The sequence below is a fragment of the Notechis scutatus genome, chromosome 4 (assembly GCF_049901735.1).
Source record: "Notechis scutatus isolate UNSWTSFEM ecotype Mainland chromosome 4, rNotScu1.2, whole genome shotgun sequence".
NCBI classification, from domain to species: Eukaryota; Metazoa; Chordata; class Lepidosauria; order Squamata; family Elapidae; genus Notechis; species Notechis scutatus.
Genome location: NC_142012.1, coordinates 81,178,311 through 81,192,625, shown reverse-complemented (window position 1 = coordinate 81,192,625; position 14,315 = coordinate 81,178,311). Strand labels below are relative to the sequence as shown.

Genomic DNA, 14,315 nt, shown 5'->3' with positions numbered 1-14,315 from the left:
CTAGACACACACAGAGAGACAAATTTCCTGAGACAGATGTTAGAACAAATACAAGTTCCACTTTCTTCTGATTCTCCCTGCTTGGAGTCATTTCATAGTTTACATAGCAATCATTGCCGGTTGCAAATGCTTGACTCCCAAAATAATTAAGACTCTTGTTAGTACGTCAACGTGCTGGATTTATCTCCTACAAACTTGAATGCAGCTACACATCAATGTTAAGCACGCAGCTAAGCTGTAGAACCTGTCAAGGCTGGAAATGATAACAGTCAATGTAAATGTACTCCATTGAGACAGTGGACATCATTGAGCAAAAGGTCCCCTGCTTTGGACTTTGGGCCAAATGGTGTGACACCTGCCATTTTCTTGTGAGACAGCAACAGTTCCATTGCTGTTTTAGGAGAACAGAGGCAGGTTGCAGTTTGGATTGGAGCAGGCATTCAGTTGTCCTTATTCATGTACTGTTGATATACATCTACTATATTGTATCATGGATGACATAGCTTTTAGAGGAAACCCTATATAATTTTGGACAAATTGTCATTCCAATCTCTTCTTAAAAACCTCTAGTGACCCACAACTTCTAGAGGTAAGCTGTTCGGTTAATTAACTCTTCTGATTATCAGAAAAATTCTCCTTATTTTTAGGTTGCTTCTCTCCTTGATTAGTTTCCATCCATTGCTTCTGGTTGCTTTAGAAAATAGCTTGACCCCCTCCTCTCTGTGGCAGCCCCTCAAATATTGGAAGACTGCTATTATGTCTCTCATAGTCCTTCTTTTCTCTAGACTAGCCATGCCCAGTTCCTGCAACCATTCTTCATATGTTTTGGTCTCCAGTCCCCTAATCATATTTTTTGATCTTCTTTGCATTCTTTCCAGAGTCTCAACATCTTTTTTTTATATTGTTGTTGTTGTTAGTTGCGAAGTCGTGTCCGACCCATCGCGCCCCATGGACAACATTCCTCCCTGCCTTCCTGTCCTCTTCCATCTTCTGGAGTCCATTTAAGCTCACACCGACTGCTTCAGGGACTCCATCCAGCCTCCTCCTACTCTGCCATCCCCTTTTTCTTCTTTTGCCCTCCATCGTTCCCAGAATTAGGCTCTTCTCCAGTGAGTCCTTCCTTCTCACTAGGTGGGCAAAGTATTTTGAGTTTCCTCTTCAGGATCTGGCCTTCTAAAGAGCAGTCAGGGTTGATCTCCTCTGGGACTGACCGGTTGGATGGCCTTGCAGTCCAAGGGACTCACAGGAGTCTTCTCCAGCACCAGAGTTCAAAGGCCTCCATTCTTTGGTGCTCAGCCTTCCTTATGACCCAACTTTCACAGCCATACATTGCAACTGGGAAAACCACAGCCTTGACTCTACACCCTTTTGTTGGCAGGGTGGTGTCTCTGCTTTTTAGTATGCTGTCTAGATTTGCCATAGCTTCTCTCCCCAGGAGGAAGCGTCTTTTAATTTCTTGGCTGCAGTCCCCATCTGCGGTGATCTTGGAGCCCAGGAAAATAAAATCTGTCACTATCTCCATTTCTTCCCCATCTATTTGCCAGGAATTGAGAGGGTCAGATGCCATGATCTTAGGTTTTTATATTATGGTGGTCCAAACTGAATGCAACATTCAAACTATGGGTCTTACAAAGGCACTGTTTAAGTGTTTACAGATTTCTAGTTTCAGGTCTAATAGCATCTTACCATCCAGGAGTCCCCCCAGAAGCATTGGAATGTTGGAAATAAATTTTGAACTATGTTGGTAAGGAAGATCTTGATGTCCCAGATGGTTCCTGAAATGAAAGGGTTGAATATTGTTGGAAATGTGAGATTATGAAAGGTTGCCTTAGAGTTTCTTGGGAGCACCTGGCTGAGAATTGTTGGCAGGAACAGCTCTACCACTTGATCCAGTCTGAATTTCCAGGGGTGTGTGGAAACGTCTTTGACCACTGTTGGAACTAGCAAAAAGTTCCTTTACAAGCATGTACAGTTCCTGCTGTTGGAAATGGGAGAGAAGATGGAGTTCCACAAATGGATTCGGTTTTATTTTATTTATTTAGTTTGTCAAGCATGTATGAGAAAACAAGTATAAATATGAACATAACATATAAATGTATAAGAATAAATAGGTATAAGTATATACATAATACCTAAGTACAAATAAATGGGAACAGTAGGACAGAGATGGTAGGCACGCTGACGCACTTATGCACACCCCTTTACAGACATCTTAGGAATGGAGTGAGGTCAACAGTAGACAGTTTAAGGTTAAAGTTTTCGGGGTTTGAGGATGTCACAACAGAGTCAGGTAGTGAGTTCCAGGCGTTGACCCCTCTGTTGCATAGAATTTGGAGTGGTTGACTTTTGAGTTTGTATCTATTGTTTGCCGGTGTATTATTGTGGTGGAAGCTGAAGTAGTCATAGGACATTGAAAGTTCCCTGGAAGAATCGACTTGAGCACAGCTGGAAGGAGAAAGAGGCTGTCCAAAAATAGAATGGGTCTCCTGCTTGAGCAGCGGGTTGGACTAGAAGACCTCCAAGGTCCCTTCCAGCTCTGTTCTGATTGATTGATTGAAAGAAGCTTGAACCCAGGGAAGTCCTTCTCCCAAACTCAGCAGACTCCAGATTGAAGCCAAGCCAGGCAAAGGCTGCTGTTGCATCCTGTGTAGAAGAAGCGCCTGTGTTTTTTCGGGGTGGGGGTGGATGGAAGAGTGGGGTGTGTGTGTGTGTGAGAGAGAGGACCAAAGGGAAAGCAAGGCGCTCAGCTCTCCCTCCAATTGGCCCACCTCTTCCCCAACCTTCAAAGTTTTTCCCGAAGCCCGGAAACTTTCACCCACCAATCGCCTTCCTTCTCCCGGCCCTCCCCCCTCCCACTCTCGGACCCGTCCCCCTCCCACCTCCAGTTTATGCCTATTGCAACGAGGTGGTGCTGAAGGAGTGCCCGGAGCCCTTTCCCTCCGCCCCGGAGTAGGAGGGAGGGAGGGAGGATAAAGCCAGATAGCGGATCGGGCTCGGCCTGGAGAGGCGGAGGGCCGAGGCAGCGGCAGCAGGCAGGAGGGGGTGGGGGGGGCAAGAGGAAGAGGAGGAGGAGGAGCGCCTGCCAAGAGCTCCGCGGCTGCTGGGATTCCCGCGGCGGGAGCAGCCCAAGTGGGGTCCGCGCAGCTATGCCGGGGGGTCTCGGGAAGCTGCTGCGGCTGGGGGGTCTCGGGACGCTTTAGGCAGACCTGCGACGGGGCCGGACAGAAGAAGGTCGAGGGCGCCGGGCAGCCGAGCGGCGTTCCCTTCCTTCCTTCCCTGGAGCTGGGTGCCCGCGGGGAGGAAGGAGACGCCCCCGCAGGAGAAGAGGGGGAGCCAGCTGAGCGAGTCCCGGGGGCTTGACGAGGAGGAGGAGGAGGAAGAAGAAGAAGAGGAGGAGGAGGAAAAAGAAGGAGAAAAAGAAAAAGAAGAAGAAGAGGAGGAGGAGGAGAAAGAAAAAGAAAAGGAAGGAGAAAAAGAAGAAGAGGAGGAGGAGGGGAGGGGGGTCCCGTCCGCTAGCGGGCCCTTGGGCGCGGGGCCAGGATGAGCCTCCTGTCCGCCATCGAGACCACCGCCGCCTCGGTGTACCAGCCGGCCCAGCTGCTCAACTGGGTGTACCTCTCCTTGCAAGACACGCACCAGGCCAGCGCCTTCGACGCTTTTCGCCCGGAGTCCGCCGCCTCCACGCAGCCCCCGGAGCTCGGCTACCCCGGCAAGAGCGGCGCCGAGCTGGGCTCCTCCTCGCTCAACTCCAGCTACCTAAACAGCTTCCTCCAGCTGCAGCGGAGCGAGGTGAGCGGCGGCCCGGGAAGAAGGGCGGGAAGGGACGGAGGGGGTGGGGGCGTGTGTGTGTGTGTGTGTGTATGGGGGCGAATCTCTCGGCTGGGGCTCGGCGACCCGGAGGGAGGTTTGACTCGGACGGCGGCCTCGGCCAAAGGGAAAGAAAGGAGAGGCAAGCGAGGCGGGGAAAAGTTAGCTCATCCTTGAAAACTTTGGTACCGCCATGATGCTTTTCACAGGATGTGGCTTTTCGTAAATGGTTTCAAGATCCTTCCTTCCTTCCTTCCTTCCTTCCTTCCTTCCTTCCTTCCTCTCTTCCTCCCCCCCCCGTCCTTTCCCCCCTCCCCTTCATCTTCCCCTCTCTCCCTTCCTTCCCCTCTTTTTCCCTCCCTCCCTCCTTCTTTCCTCCTCCCTCCCTCCTTCCTTCCTTCCTTCCTTCCTTTCCCTCTTCCTCCCTCCCTTCCTCTCTCCCTCTGTCCTTCTTTCCTCCTCCCTCTCTCCCTCTTTCCCTCTCTCCCTCCATTCTTTCTTTCCTTCTTTCCTTCCTTCCCCTCTTCCTCCTTCCCTCCATCCTTCTTTCCTCCTACCCTCCTCCTCTCCCTCCTTCTTTCCTTCCATCCTCCCCCTCTCCTTCCCTCCCTCCTTTCCTCCTCCCTCCCTTCCCCTCTCCCTCCCTCTTCCTCCCTCCCTTCCTTTCTTCCCCTCTTCCTCCCTCCCTCCCTTCCTCTCTCCCTCCTTCTTTCCTTCCTTCCTTCCCCTCTTCCTCTCTCCCTCCCTCCCTCTTTCTTTCCTCTCCCTCCCCTCCCTCCATTCCTTCCTTCCTTCTCTTTGCTGGATTATTTGAAAACTGGAAGGTATTTGCTGATTCAATCGGCAGATTTTACCCGCAATAAAGGGAAAAATGACTTTGAAAGATGTTTCTCTTCTTGGGAAGAAGATGGGGGAATCTCTAAGTCAAATGATTGTCTCTGTTTAGACTCTGGTCTTAAGGAAAGTAGTGAGGAGAACTTTCTTGAATGCATTGCACAGTCGAACAACAGGTTGTGGCTTGAACTGGGACACAGTTCACATCGGTTTCCTATTTTGATCCCTGGGGAGGGAGTTATTTTGAGAGGCATGGGGGAAGTATATCTGAAGAATGCCCTCAGATTCAAGGCAGGCTTCCTTGGAGCTTCACAATGGCGTTGTGGTGTTGTGTTGGTATTAGGGTCAATAATTATCCAGGATAAGGGCATGATGACAAGATATAATGACACGTAAAATCTATGGGGGGAGGAGATGTGGGCAGACGTGTTACCATTGCGGATCCACCTTTGCATGGAACATGATTAATTTCTGCGTCTCAGATAACCCAAGAGTAGCCCTTCTGGATCAGGCCAAGGTCCATCACGATCCAGTCACTGGGAAGGGACCTCACAGTATCTTTTGCAATCCCTCAACCATCGTTGGGCTTGACTTCCCCCTTCAAGAATGTCTTGGGACAGATGACAGAACTCACTAGCGGGGAATGTGGTTTGGCTTCCCACCATGTTTAGTTAGAATGCTTTGAGGAGGCTTGCAAGCAGAAGGTGGAGAGGAAGTGGACTTCTCCTAGCCTTGTTCTTCTGGAACAAGGATTTGGAGCAGTGGTCTCCAAACTTGGCAACTTTAAGACTTGTGGACTTCAGCTATGCTGGCTGGAGAACTCTGGGAGTTGAAGTCCACAAGTCTTAAAAGTTGCCAAGTTTGGAGACCCCTGATTTAGACGCACATTGTCCCCCATCCAAAGATAACATTGACTCTCTAGATGAGAGTTTCTTAGCCTTGGATGCTTGAAGATGCATAGAGTTCAATTCCAGCAGAGTCGGATGGGAAATTCTGGGAGTTGATATCTGCTTGTCTTCATGGTCTCCATCCCACCCCTGAAAGGACCTAATGGTAAAAACTGCAATCATGACACCATTAAAGCCAACCTCTTTAACACATTCTTTGGCTCAGTATTTGTAAACAGCCCAGTATTTATTTGTAAATCATGCCCAGTATTTCCTAGTCGAACCACAGACAACTACAATGATCTAATACATATCAATTTTACAAAAGACAATATTGAAAAAGCACTACGCAATCTAAAACCATCCCTATCTATTGGACCGGATGGAATATGTGCCTGCTTTTTTAAAAAGCTATCCACTGCCATAGCCGAACCTCTAAGCATAATCTTTGAAAAATCTTTCAGGACCAGCTCCTTGCCAAAATTATGGTCCAAGCCACAGTCATCCCCATCTTCAAAAAGGGAGACCCCAGCCTAGTTGAAAATTACAGACCAATCTCCTTATGCTGAGTCACCTGTAAAGTCATGGAATCAATTATTAACCAACCCATTATCTTCCACTTAGAGACAAACAACCTACTCTCTAATAAACAATTTGGTTTCAGAAAAAAACTATCCTGCAATCTGCAACTCTTACACTGCAAAAACACATGGACTACACAACTTGATCAGGGCAAAACAATACACACAATCTACATAGACTTCTGTAAAGCCTTTGATTCAGTGGTACACAACAAACTACTCCTAAAACTAAAATCTTATGGTGTCTCTGGACACCTGCATAACTGGATAGAAGCATTCCTGTCAAACAGACAACAAATGGTCAAAATTGGGAGCGTCCTATCAAATTTTGTACCTGTCAATAGTTGTGTCCCCCAAGGCAATGTTCTAGGACCAACTCTCTTCATACTCTACATAAATGACCTCTGTGATCATATCAAGAGCAACTGCGTCCTCTTCGCTGGTGATGTAAAGCTATTCAACACCACAAACAATACTGATATCATTCAAAAAGACCTTGACTATGTATCAGAATGGTCAATCAAATGGCAACTTCAAATTCAACAAACAAATGCTCTGTCTTACATATTGGCAAAAAAATAATAATCAGAAAATAAAATACAGGCTGAATAGTCAAAACCTTGTTGATGATCCATACTCTGTCAAGGACCTTGGAGTACTCATCTCTAATGATCTAAGTGCTAGAGCCCACTGTAACTACATAGCCAAAAAGGCATTAAGAGTTGTTAACCTAATCCTACGTAGCTTTTTCTCTGGTAATATAACACTACTAACTAGAGCATACAAAACATTTGCTAGACCAATACTCGAATACAGCTCATCAGTCTGGAACCCATATCATGTATCTGATAGTAACACAGTTGAGAAAGTCCAGAAGTATTTCACAAGAAGAGTTCTCCGCTCCTCTACTCGTTGCAGAATACCTTATGCCACCAGACTTGAAACTCTAGACCTAGAAAACTAGAACTAGGCCCACCTTTGGTGCGATCTAAGTATAGTATATAAAATCATACATTGCAATGTCCTACCTGTCAATGAATACTTCAGCTTCAACCATAACAATACAAGAGCACACAATAGATACAAACTCAAGGTTAATCGCACCAAACTTGATTGCAGGAAATACGACTTCAGCAACAGAGTGGTCAATGTCTGGAATACTCTACCTGACTCTGTGGTTTCTTCCCCAAACCCCAAAAACTTTAACCTTAGACTACTATTGACCTCACCCCTTTCCTAAGAGGTCCGTAGGGGGCGTGCATAAGCCTGCCAACGTGCCTACCGTCCCTGTCCTATTGTTTCTTTTTATTTTTCTTATATGTATCCATGTATTCATAACTATGTTTTTACTTATACCTATTATCTTGTAAGCAATTAACAAACCAAATAAAATAAAATAAATAAAAATAAATGGTTCCAAGATTACTGGTCTAGGATCATGGTCTTTAAGAGATTGGTCTTTAAAGGAAAGTATCCAAACTCCATCATTGCATCATGTGAGACTGAATTCCACAATTAAGTTTGGCAATTTTTTATATTCCCTGTCAGTAAGCTGCATGGGCTGACCCCTGATCCTAGTGGATGGAGATAAATGTCTCCCTATCTTCTCTTTCCATGCCATGCAGAAATCTAAGGTCATCATCAGTAGGCTGATCTAGGAAGTCAGACAAACATCCTGGAGAAAAGAGATTCATTTCCTAGTTTTGTTGTCAAAAAGCCCTGCAACAGGTCAAAGTTCTTCCTTCCTCCCTCCCTCCATCTCCCTCTCCCTTCCTCCCTCTCTCCACTTTCCTTCCTTCTTCCCTCCCTCCACTTTCCTTCCTTCTTCCCTCCCTCCACTTCCCTTCCTCCCTCCCTCCACTTTCCTTTCTTCCTCCCTCCCTCCACTTTCCTCCCTCCCTCCCTTCCTTTCTCCTGCCTGTTACTATATTGTACAAGCATTGGGAAAGTGTCTTAGCCACAGTTACCATAATCCCCAACCAAGGCATCCAGTATTGCTTGGACATGTTGTTATTGTCAGCCATTCAGTCATGTCCAACCCTTTAACCATTTTATGGATCAGCACTCTCCATGCCCCTCTGTCTTGCACTGCCCCCTTCAGATCCATCACAGTCATTCCGGTGTCATTCTTGATAGTGTCCAGCCAGCGTTTCCTTTTTCCCAGCATGGAAATTGACTTTTCAAATGAGTCAGCTCTAATGACATGATCAAAGTATGATGGCCTCTGTTTGGCGATCTTGGCTTCAAGTGATTTTTTTGGGTGAAATTCATTCCAGGACTTCTTTGTTTATTATTGATGCAGTCCATGGGATGGGTAATAGCCATAGCCCTTAGACTTCTATACCACTTCCCAGTGCTTCCCAGCCCTCTCTAAGTGGTTTTACAGAGTCAGTCTCTTGCCTCCAACAATCTGGGTCCTCATTTTACCCACCTCAGAAGGATGAAAAGCTGAGTCAAGATGGAAGGTCAGGATCGAACTGCCAAATTGCAGAAGTAGCCTGCAGTACTGCACTCTAACCACTGCACCACCATGGCTCATGTAATGGTCACCTCCAGCCCCACAGATCAAAGGTGTTGAACCTTTTCCTACCTACCTTTTTCAGAGTCCAAGCCATAAGTAACAATTGGAAAAATTATTGCATCAATCTACATTTAGAGATGAATAGAATATTGAAATGAAGGAACAGAATAGAATAAGAATAAGGAATAGAACAGAATATGGAATAAGAATAGAATAGAAATAGAATAGAATTAGAATGGAATGGAATGGAATGGAATAGTTGGAAGGGACCTTGGAGGTCTTCTAGTGCGCACCCCTTATACCATCTCAGACCAGTGGCTTCTGAGTCTGATGTCTTTACTCTTCCAGATGTTATTCATGCCAGATATTGAGGTTCCTCCATGTGCAATATGCCTTTTGATCTCAGGGCTGCAGAAACCACTTGGGTGGATTTTAGAGCCCAGAAAGATGAATTCCTTTACTGTTTGGACGGTCTCATTGTTGATCTGCACTCCCACCTGTGCCTTCTAGGCAGAGGTCACCATCTTTCTTTTCTTGATGTTCAGGTGCAGTCCGGATTTTTCACTTTCGTCTTTGACTCTCAGGATTAGCCACCCTAGATCCTCCTTGCTTTCCACAAGCGAACGGTACATCCTCTGCATATCTGGAGTTAGCTGATATTCCTACCCCCGATTTTAACACCAATGGACATGTTGTAGACTAGGGGTTTCAAACTCAATTTCATTGAGGGCCACATCAAGGTTGTGGTTGACCTTGGGGGAAGGGGCTGGCAAACTGGGTAGGTGTGGCCAACTGGGTGGGCATGGCTTGCTTGATGCCACTCCCCAAACTACTGGCATGTTTCCTCTTTGCCTTGGGTAGATCAGGATGCCCTCCCAGGCCAGATCCAACTACATCTGCAGGCCTTGAGTTTGACACCCCTGTTGTAGACAAATGCGATTGAAGAATAAGTATAAATTTCTATGTTTATGAGCTGTGAAAAGAGCAGAGTCCCTCTTAAGTTCTGAGCCACTCTTCCTTTTCACAGTTTAATCTCAGTTGTGTGTAAATGTTGACCTTTGCAATTGGTTGTGAAACTTTTTTCCCCTCAAATCTTTTTTAAACCCTCTCGGTGAAGCGGTCACTCTGCCAATGTTTGCAGAATGTCTTCAGGCAATGCAGGGAGATGACGACGTCACAGGGTGGGCTGGGTATCACAACGAGAGGTGTGTGCTTGATACCTCCTCCGCTGTGGGGATATCGGTGTGCATCAATTGTGTGGGTTGTGTGAAAGCGACTTGCCAAATGTGAGAAAGGATGGTCCGCCAGCCGATGAAGTAAGGGCATTTCTCACAAGTTAGTTGCTCTTCAATTTTAACCCACCAAAGTAACCAAAGACAGTAGATATAATAGACTGGTTGGTAATGTAGGCAAGAGACATTGTTTGTGTTGTTGGTTGCAGTGCTGCAGTAATGCTTGAGTAAAACTATGTCTTGGTCCAGTTTGCAAAGGTCAAGGGTTGGTTAAGTTACTCAATGCAATGATTGTTGCAACCTCTAAAGCAGGAAGTGTGAGGAATAATGGGTCCTTTATGGCTTGTAGACTTCAACTCCCAGAATTCCTCAGCCAACATGGCTGGCATGGTTTTCCACCCCCTGCTTATCTAAAGCAGGGATCTCCAACCTTGGTAACTTTAAGACTTGTGGACTTCAACTCCCAGAATTCCACAAATCTTAAAGTTGCTAAGGTTGGAGACCTCTGCTCTTAAAGGGCTGATTTAATAGGCAGAGCTTTTCTTTCTTTTTTCTTTTTCCCAAATAATTTTAATTGTTTTCCACCAGTACACATCTTAATTACATTTTCAGCAGTAATTGCATCGACATTTGGTATTCATATTTCGTACATATTAGTAGTTTTTGTCTTTCTTTATAATTCTTATCTATTATCTATCTTTATCTATTTTATCTTTCTATCTATCTATGCATTACGTTCTTGAGGTTTCTTCTATACAGCCTTTATCCATTCTTATTTCTCTTTTCTGGTCATATGTACTATCCAAGGCAGAGCTTTTCTTTCATTCACAAAAAAACATATTCTATAATACAGCTCTTACTTACTGACATGCCATACGCTGCTCCACTATTCCTGTGGCTACAGATTAATACAGCTCTCAATGCTGGGAATTGCTCCCTCCATTTAAGTCTTCCTGAAGCTGGCATTTTTAAGCTTTTAACTCAATTGTTTCCCAATCTGGGTACCTTCCAGAATCCAGATTGTTTGAACTTCAACTCACAGAATGCCTCCGCCATGATGGCCATTGCTGAGAGCTATGAGAGTTAGAAGTTCATACATCTGGAACATGTCTGGTTGGGAAAAAACTGTTTTAGATTATATGGATGTTCCTTACTGCAGTCATCCTGCTTACCATGGGATGTTAAAATAATCAGGAAAATGAAACATCACATTGTGTCTCAAGCTTGGGTTTTTGTTCACACCAGTTGTGATTGTCCTGCTCCATCACTTTCAAGAGGATCTCACCATATCCAACTCTTGTTAGACCTCATCCGGTGTCAATAAAAGAGAATATCTGTAGCTCAGGGTTGAAATGAAGGGTCCTTGGTGCTCTCTGAGCTTGCTGGTTTTCTTGCAGACATTTCATTACCAAACTGGGTAACATTATCAGCATTGATGAGGTTACCTAGTTTGGTTAATGAAAATATGCAAAAAGTAACCAAGCTCGAAGAACACCAAGGACCCCTTGTCCAATATCTCAGGGGTCCCCAACCACCGGTCCGTGGAGCACTCTGTACTGGGCCGCAAAGAAAATAAAATAAAAAAATGGCGGCTTTCTTCGCCTTCGGTGAATGCTGCTGGGATCAGGGATCAAGGACACAAATGAAAGAAGGGGAGGGAGGAAGCAACCAAAGCCTGTCCTGCTCTCCGGCTCAGCGGCTTCGGTTTCCTCCCTCCTCGTTCCTCTCTCAGTCGCTCTCTCGCTCTTCCACCAGCCCAGGAAGAAACTGCTTCAAAGAAGCCGGGGTGGTGGTGACTTTTCCTGTCGCCGCAGCTCTTCCAAAGCGCCCGTTCACCCCCACCCCGCCCGCCCACGCGCGGTTCAATCCAGTGCTCCGTTCTGCCTGCCTGCCTTCGTTTCTGGTTGATTCGAGCAGCTTCGGCTGAGAATAACAACTATTCGCCTCTTTTTATCAGCCTAAGCTGCTCCGAAACAACCAGAAACGCAGGCAGGCAGGCAGAATGGAGCACTGGATTGAACCGCGCGCGGCGGGCGGGGTGGGGTGAACGGGCGCTCGGAGGAGCTGCGGCAACAGGAAAAGCCACCACCCCCCGGCTTCTTTGAAGCAGTTTCTTCCTGGGCTGGATGTCAGAGGTCCATCGTAGCTCTGAATGATCCCTAAACAAGGACTACAGGAGCTTCCTAGGGAAAACACACTGACTAAATGCTCCTCATTCAATTCCTGTTTTCACCAAACAGAGATAAGAGAAACATCTGCATGAAATTTTGTAGCTACACAGCTGGGCAAGACCTAGAACTAGAGAGACTGCAGTCAGGTGTCTTTAATGCTAGTTGTAGGGTAAAGTTTTGGGAATGGAAAATAGAATCTCCCCCCCCCGCCGGTCCTTGAAAAAGTGTTTCTGCTTGAAACTGGTCCCTGGTACAAAAAAGGTTGGGGACCACTGCAATATCTCACAGTACTCACCAGTCCTTATAATCTTGGCTGGCCAAGTGCTTTCTTCAGTTCTATAATTGTTCCCAAAGCTTGCCACATGTGTCCACTGTATGTTTTCTGCCCAGTATAGCAGCAGTCCCCAACCTTTCCAGCTTGGCGGTCCAGCATGGGGGAGGAGGATGTATGAGTGGCAGGCACACATGTGTAAACGTGGCTCCATTTGTGTGCAGGCAGGCCCTCCACTTGCACGAATGGAGCTTGGTGCATGAGTGGAGGGCATTTGTGTTTGCGTGTGAAGTTCCACTCACAAAAGAAGAGGGTGGGGTTTTTCTCAATGTTAGCGAGGGATATGGTGATAGGAATGGAGGGAGAGCTATAATCCTCACAGGTAAAGGTAAAGATTCCCCTCACACATACGTGCTAGTCATTTCCGGCTCTAGGGGGCGATGCTTATCTCCATTACAATGGACCACTGTCCAAAGACGTCTCCGTGGTCAAGTGGCCGGCATGACTAAATGCTGAAGGCGCACGGAACGCTGTTACCTTCCCACCCAAAGGGGTCCCTATTTTTCTACTTGCATTTTTACATGCTTTCGAACTTCTAGGTTGGCAGAAGCTGGGACAAGTGACGGGAGCTCACTCGGTTACGTGGCGCTAGGGATTTGAACCGCTGAACTGCCCATCTTTCTGATCGACAAGCTCAGCATCTTATCCAGTAAGCCACCACGTCCCTTATAATCCTCACAGGAAGTCACTGCAAAGACAGATGGGACTCTGTTCCTTCCTGGTTGTTAATCTGCCTGGAGAAAAGGAAAGAAAAACAAAGAGAATGGATAGACTGATTGGGTTGGAGCCATCAATGGATGGAGTTCTCTGGAGGCTTAAATGCCCATGTTATGTTAATAAAAGCAAACCCTTTTATTAACTCCCTTGTGCCTTGCTGGAGTGACTTTGGAATTCACTTTGCTTGGTTTTGCTCCAAATCAATCCTGGGCCTTTTTGTAATCCTACAGCTGACTTGGTTCAGCTGTTCTCTTGGCACACTTTCTGCCCATGACCTAGTTAAGTGCATCTGCAAATACAGCTGCCGTGTGTGTATGTGTGTGTATGTGAAAACACTCCCTCTTGAGTGTCCTCCCAGACAATGTGTGGCCTCAACTAGATAAATCTCGATGGCCTCATTCTAGCTGTAACCCACAGAGAGGTGGGGGAAAAGGCAAATTAAAAACAACAGCGTAACAGCTTCTTGGACCCAGTAATGGGACCTTAGCTGAAGAATTTCCCCCCCTCTTATATGAAATTTCCTTGCCATCTTTGCAGATCAATAGGTCATCATACAGGAGGATGAAGGAAAGGATTCCATCTTGTACATTAGATGGAAATGTCTTAATTATCAAATGAAGTCACAATGTAAAAAGGAGGTTGAGACTCCAGAAAGAGTGCAACAAAGACTGGAGGCTAAAACATATGAAGGAAGAAGGGCTGCAGGAACTGGGTATGTCTAGTCTAGTGAAAAGAAGGACTAGGGGGGACATGATAGCAGACTTCCAATATTTGAGGAGCTCCTACAAAGAAGAGGGGGTCAAGCTATTCTCCAAAGCCCCTGAGGGCAGGACAAGAAGGAACAAATGGAAACTAATCAAGGAGAGAAGCAACTTAGAGCTAAGGAGAAATGTCTTGACAGTTAGAACAATTAATCAGTGGAACAACTTGCTTCTAAAAGTTGTGAACCCTCCAATACTGGAAATTTTTAAAGAAGAGATGGGACAACCGTTTTTCTGAAATGGTGTAGGGTTTCCTGCCTGAACAGGGGGTTGGACTAGAGGACCTCCAAAGTCCCTTCCCACTCTGTTATTCTGTGCTGAGCTAATGAAAAGAAGAGGGGGAGAGACCTAATCTCAGTGGGGCTCATTTTTTTTTTTAAAGAAGTCGGTCTTTGGTGTCTCAATTTAAAATGTGCGCACACTATGAAAACATGTCGAAAAACTCCAAAAGAAAATATATCCTGCTGGGCTTC

At 46.1% G+C, this 14,315-nt stretch overlaps 1 protein-coding gene across 1 annotated transcript in view; it reads left to right on the top strand.

Annotated features, from left to right (window-relative positions):
- Positions 1–2,894: 2,894 nt before the first annotated feature.
- Positions 2,895–14,315, top strand: part of ZCCHC24 (zinc finger CCHC-type containing 24) — a 122,534-nt gene continuing 111,113 nt past the window's right edge. The window contains exon 1 of the mRNA XM_026678378.2: positions 2,895–3,789. Coding sequence (XP_026534163.1) covers positions 3,541–3,789 — 249 coding nt within the window. The 5' untranslated portion in view covers positions 2,895–3,540. The remainder of the gene's footprint in view (positions 3,790–14,315) is intronic.